Source organism: Pararge aegeria, chromosome 23, assembly GCF_905163445.1.
Source record: "Pararge aegeria chromosome 23, ilParAegt1.1, whole genome shotgun sequence".
NCBI lineage: Eukaryota > Metazoa > Arthropoda > Insecta > Lepidoptera > Nymphalidae > Pararge > Pararge aegeria.
The window spans coordinates 1,186,092-1,201,150 of record NC_053202.1 but is presented as its reverse complement, the minus strand read 5'-3'; the positions used below and the strand labels follow the sequence as shown (position 1 = coordinate 1,201,150).

Below are 15,059 nucleotides of genomic sequence, written 5' to 3'. Positions count from 1 at the left end.
GCCTCATTTCTGATTTGATCACGTATAAGGACTCCTAGTCACGATGTTATATATAAAATGGAAAATATCTCCAGTCGTATTGGACTCTGTGCATAACCTGTTTGCAAGCTACTGCTAGTCAACGGCGTGCATAGAGGGTATGTACAGGTTATGCAGATGATACAAAATAAAGAAAATCACCAGTAGGAGTTATAAATACTTAAGGGTAGGCTTTGTTATAGCTCTTACAATGCCTATCCTTAAGTTTTTTATAACTTGTGTAACAAGACTCCAGTCCAAATAAAAACCAATTTCAGAATCATACACTAACATATAATTTGTCGATTACGCATATATACTTCCACTTTAGAGTCTTAAAATAATCACTCTTTTACTAATATATTTCTTTCCCTTTTTAAAATCTCGCCAAATAATCCCAAACGCCCGATGTCACTTTCTACGCCATCTTTTCTTTCTTCACCTTTTTATTTTTTATCCCCGCGTCGCTTTAGTCGCCTGTCCTTCCAACTTTCCAACGTGCCAGCACCTTCTTATCAAATATAAATACTCCAAATCCATGACTGTTTTTATCAAAAGGTTTGATGACATTGTTCTTCTATAATTTGCATATCATCTGGCATTGATAATCTAGCTTAGAATGGCATTTATCTGTGACGAAAATTCAAGTAACCTTACACTTGTACTGGAGATTTTTGTCATTTTATATCATCCGCATACCTTCTATGAACGCCACTGCTGCTAGTTGGTAGATTATATGCGTTTGGACCAACTTCAGTGGCTTTGCAAGCCATCATGTATACTCAAAGTACAAACTGTATCGCTTCTATTTGCGATGAAATATTACCAGTCACGCCACTTGCTGGCCATTGGCACAGCTACGCGGTTCGACCAGTTTCGCTAAACTGGAAGCATAGCTAACCCCTTTACCTTTAGTACGTGATTAGTATACTTGATTTTTTTTTGATTAGTACGATATTAGTATTTTTATTTTTTTATTTTCTTTATTCCACTACTAGTTACTACTTTTAGTGGAATAAAGCAACTTGACTAACTATCCCTTAACACTTCTAGTCGGTTTCAACGTGACAGAACGTATCTCACGACAGGCTTGCGACAGGCGTAAATCTCGTGATCTCTTCTCTCAAACTCACTTCACTTCACTCACGTCGCTTTTGTATTGTTATTGTACGCAAAAGTGACGTTTGACAGCTGTGATCCTGGCGGCACGTTTTTGTCAGTACTGTAACTAGCCACGGGTGAAGCTTTTCGTCATATCAGGCCAGACAAAATTCAGAATTTATACATACCTCTACCTATAAATTAGTGTACTCTGTACAATGCATGTCTATTTTACAAACTTATCGCCTAAGAGCGCTTTTTTTACAAGCCTGAACGAACTTATGCTTTAAAAATAAAAACATAAGGTCTATTTTACTTTGACATTACAGTTATTCGATATTCGAAATCGTCAAAACTGTTGCGAGCAACAAAAGCCACACTAAAGGTATAGGTATTTATAGAACTGGAGGTCGTTCTTCTGAACATTGTATCACGAAATTACTACAAAAATAGCCTTCCATAGACTGTAATAATTTTGTTACCATAACTTTTTGTTGAATCAATATCGCACGTCACAAAAAACGGAAATTCCAAGTTGGTGTTGGAATTTTTGTGTAGTTTCATCTGCCTGGAGTTACCTTGATTTTTGTTGGTTCTTAACAGATGATTAAGAACAGATGTACAATTTTTTTTTCTCGTACTAGTTAAAAAGTACTGGTTTCGAGATCAACTACATTTCTACCGTACTCCCCAAAACCCAAAACAGTTGCGCAAGTTTTTATCAATAAATGTTTCAACATCTGTTTAAAACTACCAGCTGAATTAAAAAAAAAAACGTATTTGTTACGTATGCATAGCTCGACGCTTCACTTATCTAAAATTTTTGGAAATTTTGCAAAGATTTTGTATCTATTTAATTGTAAATTCATTGTAACTTTCGTGTGAAATATTTGTAGGAAGCGTGTACGGAAGCGTTAGAATATGATGTACTCTTTTTGGACAACTAAACAATCTTATCTTATTTTATTTTATGCCGGAGACGGCCATCGAAAATATGCCACGAAGTTTCCCGGACAGGCAACTGGAAAACTTCCCGACTTTTATTCCGGTATAAAATATAGGTTACATTTAAAAGAAAAAGTTTTTCAGCGGGATTTTATAATTTTAGTATCATACTAAGCTAAATAAATTGTGTAATGTTGTTTGGTTCAATATTAACATTATAAATAATGATTGTATTTAATTGCTGTACGCCTTGACAGGCAGCCGCCTGTTTGTGGTTGCAACAAAAAGGAAGCGTTACCGGCGTCCTTGTGGAAATATTCCGTAATATATCTATAGCTACTGCCCCGTTGGTGTAGCGGTTAGAATGTTCGAGACCTGGGTTCGTTTTGGTGAGGCATATCCTATCTTTGATTTTAGTTACTTCTAATTTTGATTTTACAAAAATTTAAGCTTTGAAATAAATTAGATAAGATCCATTTTACTACTGATGTTCAAGTATGTTGATACTCGAAAATAATACCCCGATTGCGAGCTTAAGCTACAGAGCGCATTTTAAACCCTCGTAGTTTTAGTTTTAATTTTACGAATGTAGTAATGACAGCCAAGTACCTAATTCGCAAACACAACTTGGTCCTATTGCCATTTCAGTTAAAAATCACCGGCCCAAATCCCATGAGCAAATTAACAACCAAATCCCGAATTACATATAAAAGAAAGCATAAACTTATTTACAAATTTGACGGCCGATTGGCGCAGTTTGCAGCGATCCTGCTTTCGTGTGTTGAGCATGAATGTTTTTCAGTGTCTGGGTGTTTATTTGTATATTCTAAGTATTTATGTATATTATTCATAAAAATATTCAACAGTCATCTTAGTACCCATAACACAAGCTACGCTTACTTTGGGGCTAGATGGCGATGTTATTTTCAGATTTAAAACATGTTTAAAACATAACTTGTTATGAGTGTGTATTGTCGTAATATATTTATTTATTTATTTAAAATCCTTAAAACTTTACTTGCTGGAGAAAGCTTATTATAAAATAAACGACTTCCTAAATGAGAATATTTAATATTGACAATAATGAGTCTCTCTCAATCTGGTTACAGCGCCCTCGCAGGGTTCCATTTATTGACAAACATTATATTGACATTCTTTTTTAAATTTAATAATTATGACATTGTAATGGACTTGTAATTGAATAAATAAGTTAAATATTGTGACGTAGGAAAAGTGCTGTCTATGGACATTCTTGTTTGAATAAAGAAAGTTTTAATTTCAATTCGATCTTTATTTTAAAAGAGGGAAATATGTGAATTTAGGCAGACCTTTAGCGGTTCAATCTAATAAATCATCCAGTCTCATATAGCTCGCTCTGCATAATACCTAAGCATTGTACAAAAAAAAGTGTTTATCGCTTTTGAGAAATCGAAAACGTTTAACTAAGTTCGTCGTCCCGGCGATGGCGTGGTGGCCCCTCTCAACTCTGACGTCAAACCATTTTTTACCTCATGTAATATACCGTTAAGGATTCTTTATAATAACCTATAAAATCAAGTTATTGAAAGGAAGCTGTGAAGTCCGCGAATACGAACGCAATGATATATATTTTTTTAATGCCGCAGACACTGACTTTATAAAATATAAAGGGATAAAAAGTTACATGCTAAATTTCATCAAGAACGGTTCAACGGTTGAGCCGAACATAGATAACAAACAAATAAACTGCCTCTACCCTGCTTTTTGAGTTCAAGGCCGTGGATTCGATTCTCACAGCTGGAAAATGTTTGTGTGATGAACATGATTGTTTTTCACTGTCTGTCTGTTTATCTGTATATAATAAGTAATTATGAATATTGGATACAGGTGTTACTTTGCGGAATTCCATGACATATTATGAAAATAATTAATTTGCTATACTCTGCGAAAATTAGGAGAATCTGTATGGTGTTATTTATAATTCCTTCAATCCTTATACTCCACACCAATAATTTATGAATTATTCATACAATATTCATCAGTCAACTACCCATAACACCCATAATACAAGCTACGGTTACTTAGGGGCTAGATGGCGATGTGTACATTGTCGTAATACAAATATATATATATATATATATTTTTTATTTTTATTCCACTACAAGTAAGCCCTTGACTGCAATCTCACCTGGTGGTAAATGATGATGCAGCCTAAGATGGTTGCGGGCTAACCTGTTAAGGAATATGGTAGTCAAACCCCTAATCGGTTTCTACGCGACATCGTACCGGAATACTGCACCGCTTAGTGGCACGTCTTTGTCGGTAGGGTAGTAACTAGCCACGGCCAAAGCCTCCCACCAGACAAGACCAGAGAAAATGCCCCTGCCGGGAATCGAACCAGGGACCTCCTACTTAAATCACAGTGCTCACCGTTGTGCCAGGGAGGTCGTCAAAAACATAAATACTTATATACTCACTACCATATTTATTTTTTATAAATGAATGGATACCGTATATTGCTATTTCAAGTTATTCAATTGTTTCAGAGACGGTTCAGAAACGTTACATCTATCTATGTAGATGTACCGTTCTAATCAATAAATTATAAACCATTTTAACTTTTCGACTTTTTGATATAGTTCCCAAACTAAAAAACAATTATGTGTGGACACCATTGCAAAATTCATAGCCAAAATGTAGGTAGAAAAGGTGAATGAACTTACGTATCATATGCACCGAGCGAGCGGCCTTGCGTTTTCATAAATAAGGATATTTTTGGGAGTTTATAATCTGTGTTTATAAACTTCCTTTACTTATGTAATTGAATTAATAACATACTTTTATGTATATGTAAATATAGTAAGTATATACTCGCTTTACGGCCGATTGGCGCAGTGGGCAGCGACCCTGCTTTCTGAGTCCAAAGCCGTGCGTTCGATTCCCACAACTGGAAAATGTTTCTGTGATGAACATGAATGTTTTTCAGTGTCTGGATGTTTATCAGTATTTTATAAGTATTTATGTTTATAATTCTTAAAATTAATCAACAGTTATCTTAGTACCTATAACACAAGCTACGCTTACATTGGGGCTATATGACGATGTGTGTATTGTCGTAGTATATATATATTTTTTTATTTATGTGTCGAGTATAAATAAAACAAATATAATTATGACACGACACCCATTGCAATCTAGTCCCAAAATAAGCGTTTCTAGTGTTATGTGTACTAAGATAACTGATAAATATTCATGAATTATATACATAAATACTGTTCTTTTCTGTTTTATGCCTTTGGTTGCCTCGAAAAGATCGTTATGTAGCGATAAGGCCGCCAAATCGTATACTGTTTGTTAAATTTTTATTTATAACTTTTCTATATGTTTATGTTTTGTACAGTAAAAGTGTATCCATTCATTCATTCATAAATAGTTTTTATATACCAGCACACCAGACACTGAAAAACATTCATATTCATCACACAAACATTTTGCGGTTGTGGGAATCGAACCCACAGCCTTAGACTCAGAAAGCAAGGTTTCTGCCCACTGCGCCAATCGGCCGTCAATGTACGAGTATGTATGCTAGTGTCTAAATTTTAATTTTAAAATATTTCCAAGGTTTTAGAACTATCCCTGTATAATAGACTTCCGCAAAGTAGGTAACACCGGCTTCTAATAAATAAATATTATAAGTATGATTTAATTAGACTATGTATTAGACAGCAGAGATAGACTAGTGGTTAGGATTTCGGCTACACTTTCGAGGGGCCGAGTTCGAATGCGTGGGTGCTGGACGCACCACTTTTATAAGTTACTAGATATTCCCTGCGGCTTCGCCCGCGTAAATTTCGGGACGCAGCGTACATAGTCTACACCTATAGTCATACAAAAGATTTTCACCAAACATTTTTTTATCCTTCGTAAAAAATATATATATATTTTTTTGTATAAAAAATATCCTATACTACTTCTGATACCTCTAAGAACACGTGTACAAAGTTTAATGATGATCGGTTCAGTAGTTTTCGCGCGAAAGCGTAACAAACAAACTTACATTCACATTTATAATATTAGGATGTGCGTTTAAAGGAATTAAAATATCACTTTCTTCAACGCTGAAGGAAACCATCGTGGGGAGACCTGCATGCCTGAGAGTTCTTCAATCCACACTGGGCCAGCGTGGTAGTCTACGACCTAAACCCTTCTTAGTGTGGGAGGAGACCCGTACCCTGTAGTGGGCCGGTAATGTGTTTGTTTGGAAAGCAATTGCTCAGGGCATCACGTCTCGGGGTGCGCCATAGACAACACCGAAAAAATATTAATAATTTTTTGTTGAAAATTTATTGTTTGAACATCTGAGAAGCCACCTCTTTGGTTTTATTGCGCCCTGGTACTTACTCCACGTATTTTTTAATCTATCATAAGTATATAACTTGCTAAGCCACTAAGATTCTTCCTTGAATTTATCTTATGCTTATAAAGCAGGCCGCTCCGCTATCATGTCTCAAAACTTAAAAAAAAAAAGTGCAATGCTGAGTTTCGTACCTGCTGTTCTCGGTATTATCTGCCTTCGGAACCGGTGGTAGAATCGCTACAAACATACAGACTTAAAGTTTCAAAAGTGCTTGTACATAAACTAGGCCTACTGATTTTTTTTTAATTTCTTAACGATCTATATGGTTGTAATAAAAACCGTTATTATTTTTTACCTACTACTCTATCTGCTGTTTATTATGACGTTACAGAAGTGCTTTTAAATTTATTTTCTTTATTTTTTCCCATAGGGAAAAGGCAAAGAAGTGCTTTTAAAATTAACTACTTTATTTTTTTTTGAAGTTATACTTCTTTTGGCGCGTTATGGAAAAATGATGAGAGTAAATTTTTACCGACACCCTGTAGTTAGCTATAAGGTTTGACAGTGTACACTTTCAATTCTCAAAGTCTGCGGGATCATTCCGGTAATTTAATTGATTCAATTGTACTAAAATCTCAAACTATAATGTTGAGTGAAACTTGGTTGTCTGATAATAAGTCTATTAGTTTTCCAAATTTATTATGTCCATTTCTTTAATTATGCAGGATTTTTTTTTTGTGATATTAAGATTAACTTCGTTTTAACTATATAGATAATGCGATATAATAAAACTTGCAATGTATCAAATACCTTTTTTCTATTGTTATTGTCGTTTTTTTACAAACTATACGAACGAAGTATAACTTCTAACGCGTGTACAAAGTCAAAGTCAAAGTCTGCGTTTCATTTTGTTTTTTGATGTGGCATTAAATTTTGTTGTAGATCTAAAACAAATTAAAGTAGGTTCAGTATCGTTAAGCCTTAAATGAGGGGTTTGCTGCTGTCTGCTGAGGAGTTCTGCCCTCTATATCCAACCACAGTTTGGACCAAATTAAACACATATTATATTACAAAACCTCTATAATACAAAAATAATTATTTAAATCGGTTATAATTTGTCGGATTTATGGTGTAAAATCGTCAAACACTTTCAATCCCCTCTCCCAAAGGAACCGAGCTTAATGTCGAGATAAAAAGTATCCTATATTACTTCTAACACTTCCAAGAATATGTGTACAAGGAGTTTCATGAGGATCGGTTAAGTAGTTTTTGCGTGAAAGCTTAACAAACAAACTTACATTGACATTTATAATATTAGTAGGTAGGTATTAGGTTTCCTATGTAAGTGACTTAGGTATTTTTATGGGAATAAATGTCTTTAAACCTAAACCTAACCAATTTAATATCTTTCTTGTTTATGCATCAAGTACTCCTAATCCGGCACAGCCTTCCAGACAATCTTATTATGTAAATGTGGATACATTATACAACGGACGCGTTATACAACTCAATCTTTTTAGTAACATAATAGGTTGCACTTTTACGTATCTGTGACGGCCATATTTATTCGATAATTATCACCGATGCCCATCTAGCGTCTACGTCATATCGATTAAGTCTGACGAAATGAGACGGTGATACGCAAGTGTTTGATCAAGGTTGCGATGAAAAGGGATGGGTATAGTTTTACATGTTACGTCGCGTAAATTGTAATGACAATAGTTTCGACACAGTGACCGTGGGCTATATGTCAAAATGCGAACGCAATGTTGGCTGAATAAAAGATGCGTTTGCGCGTATGCTGTTTGAATTAAAAACACAAGTTGTCACACAAGGTGATAGTTGCATGCTAGCTGTTGCTCACGTTTGTAACAGTTTATAACAAATCCTGTGGGAACCGTTTGGTTTGCTGGGATAAAAAGTAGTCTAAGTTACTCTCCGTCCTTTCAACCAACTCTACGCAAATAAAAAGTCTATTGGTTGCTTAGTTAGGGCGTAAAGTAAAGACAAACAAACAAACAAACATTTATATTTTTTTCAATGAATAAGGACTATTGTGTTTGCCCAGTGGTTAGGAGTTCGGCTTCTCTTTAGCGTTGCCGAGTTCGAATCCCAGCACGTGCCTTTTACTTTCCTAAGTTATGTGCGTTTTTAATTAAAGTTATATAATATTACCTGCTTCAACGGTGCAGGAAAACATCGTGATGAAACCTACATGCCTGAGAGTTCTCCATGATGTTCACAAAAGGCGCGTGGGGTCCACCATTCTGTACTGGGCCAGCGTGGTGGACTCACGGTGCCCTGTGGTGAGCCAGTATTAGGTTGACATGATGCACGACTATTAAAGAACAGCCCTACGATAGCTTCAGCGTGCTCATTCGCCATTAGTATCCCCATTTCTTGAGTAAATAATGTATGTTTCGGTACAATTTGGTTGGTAAACGTTTTAAATGATATAAAGTGACTAACCGTTTGTTTGAGAAACCATTCTAAAGTGGAGTGGTTTTTGACGCTTTAATATTAGTCGTGTACACGGTTTCTGTATGTTCTGAATTCTGTGGTAAAAAGTAAAAGTATGGGATGTTTAATAAAACTGTTTGAAAAGCATACTTTGATAATAGATACGTTTTCATATTTTTATAAGCAAACACTCTAATTTATATCCATATTATGGAAGTGTCTAAAAGATAATTGGTTCGCTATCTTTGGGAGTCCGCCATATTGGATTTAGTTAGCTACCGTTTATTGTCATTGTAACCAAAGAGCAATGCAAAAATTCAAATTTGCAACCGAGTAAGCAGCTATAGCAAATTTAAATGCAAAACCCGCCAACCCATATTTGTGCAGCGGTGGTGAGTCTAAGCTCTGATGATAGTAACGATGATATTTTGATGAAAACGTCAATCCTTCCTTTACTTTTCCTTCTTACGAAAATAAACGTATGACTTGGCCTGCTTGAGCTTGCTTATGTTTTCCGGGAAAATTTATCGCAGTAAACCCCTTTCGAACAAAAAAAAGAATTGCAAATCCGACTATAAGTAAATGGTGGAGTTATGCGAACATGAATAAAACAAATGGCGCGTAACGGGTAACTGAAAATATGGGAGGGTATTTTTTTTTTCAACGCCATTAAAGAAATTTGACTTAAAAAATAATGAATAACTACCTCCTTTTTGAAAATATATAAAAATTATAATATATAAAAATAACACTTTTTTTTCTTTTGTCAACAGAGAAACCTCGCCTTCGTCGCCAATGGGCGACGAGAAGGAGTCCAAGATGAGCCAGATACAGTTCTCCATGCCACTCGACATAAATAACAGCACTGTGAGTATTTGCACAGATTATATAATAGTACCACAGAGTAAGGGTAGTTTCTGTTACTGCAGTAATTCATTTAAAGGAAATTGTATACAATTTTACAAGAAATGACCGGTTGATATTTTGGAGATGTCTCTAAAAAAGTTCAAAGTTTGCATTAAGCCAACGCTTATAGAAAAGTCCTATTATAGTATAACGAATAAAAAAGCTTGGGTGTGAATTATTACTCTAACCAGGTTGCTTCTTGTTTTCAAATGATAACGTGAAATGGTGATAACAAAAAAAAAAAAAACACTCGGCTAAGTTTTGTGTAGGCCTCTGTTTAGACCAGTGCGCGTTTGGAACCCTCGTAGCTTTAGTTTTAAGTTTACGAATGTAGTTATCGCCATCATATCACTGCTATGTAGTTATGTACACATTTTATATTTAGTGAACTTTGATGATGCAGTCTAAGAGTAAAACGTGCAGTCTAACCTGTTAGGGGCATACCCCTAATCGGTTTGTCGTACCAGGTCGTACCAGAACGCACCATGTTTATTTCTAAAATAAATAAATAAATATACTACGACAATACGCACACCGCCATCTAGCCCCAAAGTAAGCGTCGCTTGTGTCATGGGTACTAAGATGAATGATGAAAACATAAAAACTTATAATATACAGATAAACACACAGACTCTGAAAAACATTCATGTTCATCACAGAAACATTTTCCAGTTGTGTGTGTGTGTTGAAAACCAACGCTTAAGGATGGCGGCCATAAGCCAGCAAGTTGCGAGAGGTTCCTTGCATGTCCCGTAAAGTGTTGCTGCGATGGTTCTCCCACTTACGATACTGTTGGGTCGACGGACAAAGCGGATTTCCCTAATAGAGAGCAACAGAGCACTACTTCACAGGGCATGCTAGGAGCTCGTAATGCAACATGCCGCCCTGTCACCATGTGTCCATCAATTTGAGGTGTAGGTGTTAAGCCACGTGCGCCTGTAACTACACCGGCAACCGCGCCCTTCAGACCGAAACACAGCTTTGCAACAATGCTGCTTAGCGGCAAAAATAAGCATGGAGATAGCACTTCCCCGGACGAGCGCTGTCACAAAACGCTCAACTACAAGTACTAAAGTTCCTTTATTGCTAAATAAAATCTAGTATTCGCACTGCAGATCTAGACAGGTCATTGCCTATAAAATGATAACGTGAAATGGTTAATATTGCCTATAAAATAATAACGAAATGGCTGGACCGATTTCAATGAAACTTTCAGGGAATCTCCGGATTGACCTGGCGAGTAATTATGTAAAGTTTGGTGACGATCGGAGCACTCCTATTTTTGAACTGTCAAACTGTCAAATATAGCTTTTATTTACTATGATGATATCCTATTGTTGAGTGTACATGGGTGTAGATCTGCACCCGCTCGAGAAGAGAATAGAAGAGAATGAATACGGAGAGAAATAAATGATTTAATATATTATGAGACTTAAATTAAAACTTTAATGATGTAAGTTTATTGTTTAAATAAAATAAATCAAAATCTGGCCCGGCGAAGCGGGCTGGGTACGCTAGTCTTAATATATATAAATCTCCTGTCACGATGTTTGTCCGCGATGGACTGCTAAACTATTTGACCGATTTTAAATTAAATTGGCACACCGTGAGCAGTCTGGTCTAACTTAAGAGATAGGATAGCTTAGATCTTTAATTATAGTCGCAATTTTATTTTTTTGCAAATTATTTGTCTATAATTAATTGACAGTCACATGTTATGTATATATATACTACTATAATCATTTAAGGCTTAGCGATACTGAATACTTTAAAAACAAAATCAAACGCAGACGAAGTCGCGGGCAACAGCTAGTATTTTATAAATTTAAAATGCATATGCGTAGCGCTCAGGCCGCGATTGCCAGAGAGTCGTAGGTTCAAATCCTGTTGGTTCCGAAAATTTTTATGTGCATTTTAAATTTATAAAATTGATAATTCCTCCAAGTATTAACACAAATATAAAATTTTTAAATTAGGTTAGTCGTCGTCAGATCGCATCTGAATCTAGTATCTAGGCTTCAGGATAATCAGCTGTAGTACAAGGAAAATGTTTTAATTGGCTGCTTCCTGTAGCGATACTAACCATTTATTTATTTCATTGCCTTTTGCATCTTAAGTGTCCATTGTGAACAGCTACACATTTGGAATGGCTATTTAGTTATTTACTATTGTTTACATATGACACGTTATGGACTATTCGTCATGGTGTGGTCTTGAGTCCAATGCACATGAGTCAGTTTTGATGAAAAATCGGTATAATCACTCAATACGCAAGGTGTCTTGTGGTGACGGCGGATCGGATTACAGTTGTCACCACCCATCTTCTTCAGGCAGGTGTCATACGAGGAATTCTTCCGATGGGAGAGCTTTTGAGTCTAGTAGTGGACTTTTATAAGCTATTGATAACGCACAAGCGTTCAGTTCGAATTGTTGAAGTTCTCTAATTGACTTGGAGTCCGAAGAGATGTTAGTTCTCTTTGTGTGTATTATCGATGCTATAATGAAGAGCAAATTGAAGATTTATTTCCCTTATCTTTCGGTCACCCACAGAGAGGATCCCTATACGGATTGCCAAGGTTGATCCTCGAAGGGAAAAATACCGGTTAAAAAGCACCTGGGAGACCGAGGAAGAATTGGTTCGACGATATAGGAGTGGACAGGACATACTTATACCTAACTGAAGAAGATGGCATATCATCGTACGATTTTTCACCGGCACGATGATGATTTTGTTTTCTTTCTTCTTTTCCTTCTCAGATTGAGAACTTTGACCTCACCTCACGCCGAAGAAGAAAGAAGGAAAAAAATATTTTTACCTTGACCATATTTTGACCACATTTCAATATTTTAATTTACTAATAGAGCAAGCTATATAAGTAAGAAAACAAAACAAACAAAGAAAGGAAAAGAAATCATCATTATTAGGTGCCATCTTCATATTGAAGTTCGGAGGTCAGCCTAAAGGAAAGTCCTATAACGTCAAACCAATTCTTGCTCGGCCTCCCAGGTGCTCTTTTCCCGGTAATTTTCCCTTCAAGGATCAACCTTGGCAACCCGTACAGGGATCCACTCTATAGATGACCGAAAAAACTAAACCTTCCTTTGCATGACGGTCGTCATAGGTTTTCGTTGGAAAAGAAATACAGCAATGAAATGAATACTAACTAACCAAACTAACTAAATAAAACAGACAACCCCACGGCCTCGATGCCTGGCACTGTTCAATAACCCAGACAACGTCAACCGCGAACTTGCAAATTCTGTAAAAATCTCCAATGGAAAGTGTTCGTTGAAAGCCACGATTGGGTGTTATTCAATATTAGCACTTTTTGTGACAGAGCTCGTCCGGGGAAGTACTACCACAATTTCTACTGCTAAGCAGTATTGCTGTGTTTCGCAGCATTGCTATTTAACGGTTCGAAAGGCGTAGTTGCCGGAGCACACGAGGCTTAATACCTTCGCCTCATTATCATCATCATGAACCCATCACCGGCCCACTTCAGAGCACGGGTCTCCTTCCACAATAAGAAGGGGTTAAAACCGTGGTCCACCGCACCTAGTGCGGTTTGGTGGACACCTTTGAGAACATTATGTAGAACTCTCAGGCTTGCAGGTTTCCTTACCGTTGAAGAAAGTGATATTTAATAACTTAAAACGCACATAACTTCGTAAAGTTAAAGTTGCGTGATGGGATTCGAACTCTGCCCCCCCCGAAAGTGAAGTCGAGCTCCTACCCAATGCGATATCACCTTCGCCTCAGATTGATGAAAACAGCGCGGCACGTTGCAGGATGCCCCGCGAAATATTGCTCTGTTTATAGGCGATAATTTTTTAACTCATCATTATGTGGGATATCTGCTTGGTCTGTCAATAAATTACTATAAAAAAAAAGATTTCTTTTATTTACTCCATGTTTGTTGCAGGTGTGGCAAAAAAGGCAGCAAGCGGTTTGCGTGCAGCACGCTTTCAAACACTACGGGTCCAACAAACGGCCCAACCACGTGCTCAGCAACCTCAACATGTCCGTCAAGAAGGGCACCATGTGAGTCCTTCATCCATACTCTTTATGACCAGTCATCATCACATCTAGGGCTTATCTAGGGCATGTGCTTCGGCATGATAGATACAGGCTACTGCAACTGATAATGATGGGCAAAGTTGCTGGAAAGAGACGCATCGGTCGCAAGAGGAAGTCTTGGTTGCGCAATTTTAGGGAGTGGACTGGGATTGCGAGTGCCGCCCAGCTGTTTAGCCTCGCGAGAGAAAAGGAAAATTATCGAAAACTGACGGCCAACCTTCACTAGTTGGAAAGGCACCTAAAGAAGAAGATCATCACATCGACCCATTGACGGTCCAGTACAGGGCAAGGGTCTCCGTCACAATGAGAAGGGGTTAAGGCAGTAGTCCACCACGCTGGCCCAGTGCGGATTGTTGGAATCCACTCAGTGTTGAGAACATTATGTAGATCTCTGAGGCATGCAGGTTTCCTCGCGATGTTTTCCTTCACCGTCGAAGCAAGTGATATTTTTATTACTTAAAACGCACATAACTTAGAAAAGTTAGTAGGCTGGGATTCGAACTCCGCCCCCCGAAAGTAAAGTCGTGCTCCTACCCAATGCGCTATCACCGCTTCATAATATTAGTAGCATAATAATTTCGAGTTATTTTTGCACCGTCATTAATTTTCGCCATTGTTTTTACCAGAAGCATATTCACTATAGTTTTATGGCAAACGAATAACATACAAAATTAATAGGATGCGAATTATTTTGTGTCATTGAATGTGTCACCAACTATTGGCTCCTTGGCATCACGCCATCACCCCAAGGTCACGAGGGCATAAAACAAAAGATTATTAACCTCTCCTAACAATGTACTAGCTTTTGTGAAGCGAGTGACCTCAGTGCTAAGACTGTAAGTTATGAATTTCCTTTTGGTGCTTATTGCTGTGACGTCAAACCGCTAAACCGGGTATGCAGATTGCGATATTACGGGTTTTTAATGTCGGTTATATGATTAAATTGATAAGATTTATTTACCACGAATATATGCGATCACTTTGGCGTATGTGACGAGAACTGAAGCCTTAGTTACAGATTTGCCCGCTCGCAATCGAGGAGTTATTTTCGAGTATGTAAATACATGAACATCGGAATAAAATTGATCTTATTTGGAATACGATAAAGCTTAAATTTGCTTGCAATTGTTTAGCTCGTGCTTTTGACAACAATAATGCAGTACAAGATTTGCGACTCTAAAATGAGTTGTATTAAGTCAATTTTACTTTGACGAT

The 15,059-nt window shown here is 37.0% G+C and overlaps 1 protein-coding gene across 2 annotated transcripts in view; it reads left to right on the top strand.

The window, feature by feature from the left end:
- Nucleotides 1–15,059, top strand: part of LOC120634146 (ABC transporter G family member 23) — a 131,079-nt gene that overhangs the window by 73,996 nt on the left and 42,024 nt on the right. For both annotated transcript variants that reach the window (XM_039904560.1, XM_039904561.1), the window contains 2 exons: nucleotides 9,634–9,727; nucleotides 13,690–13,808. In XM_039904560.1, the coding sequence (XP_039760494.1) occupies nucleotides 9,634–9,727; nucleotides 13,690–13,808 (213 nt within the window). The remainder of the gene's footprint in view (nucleotides 1–9,633; nucleotides 9,728–13,689; nucleotides 13,809–15,059) is intronic.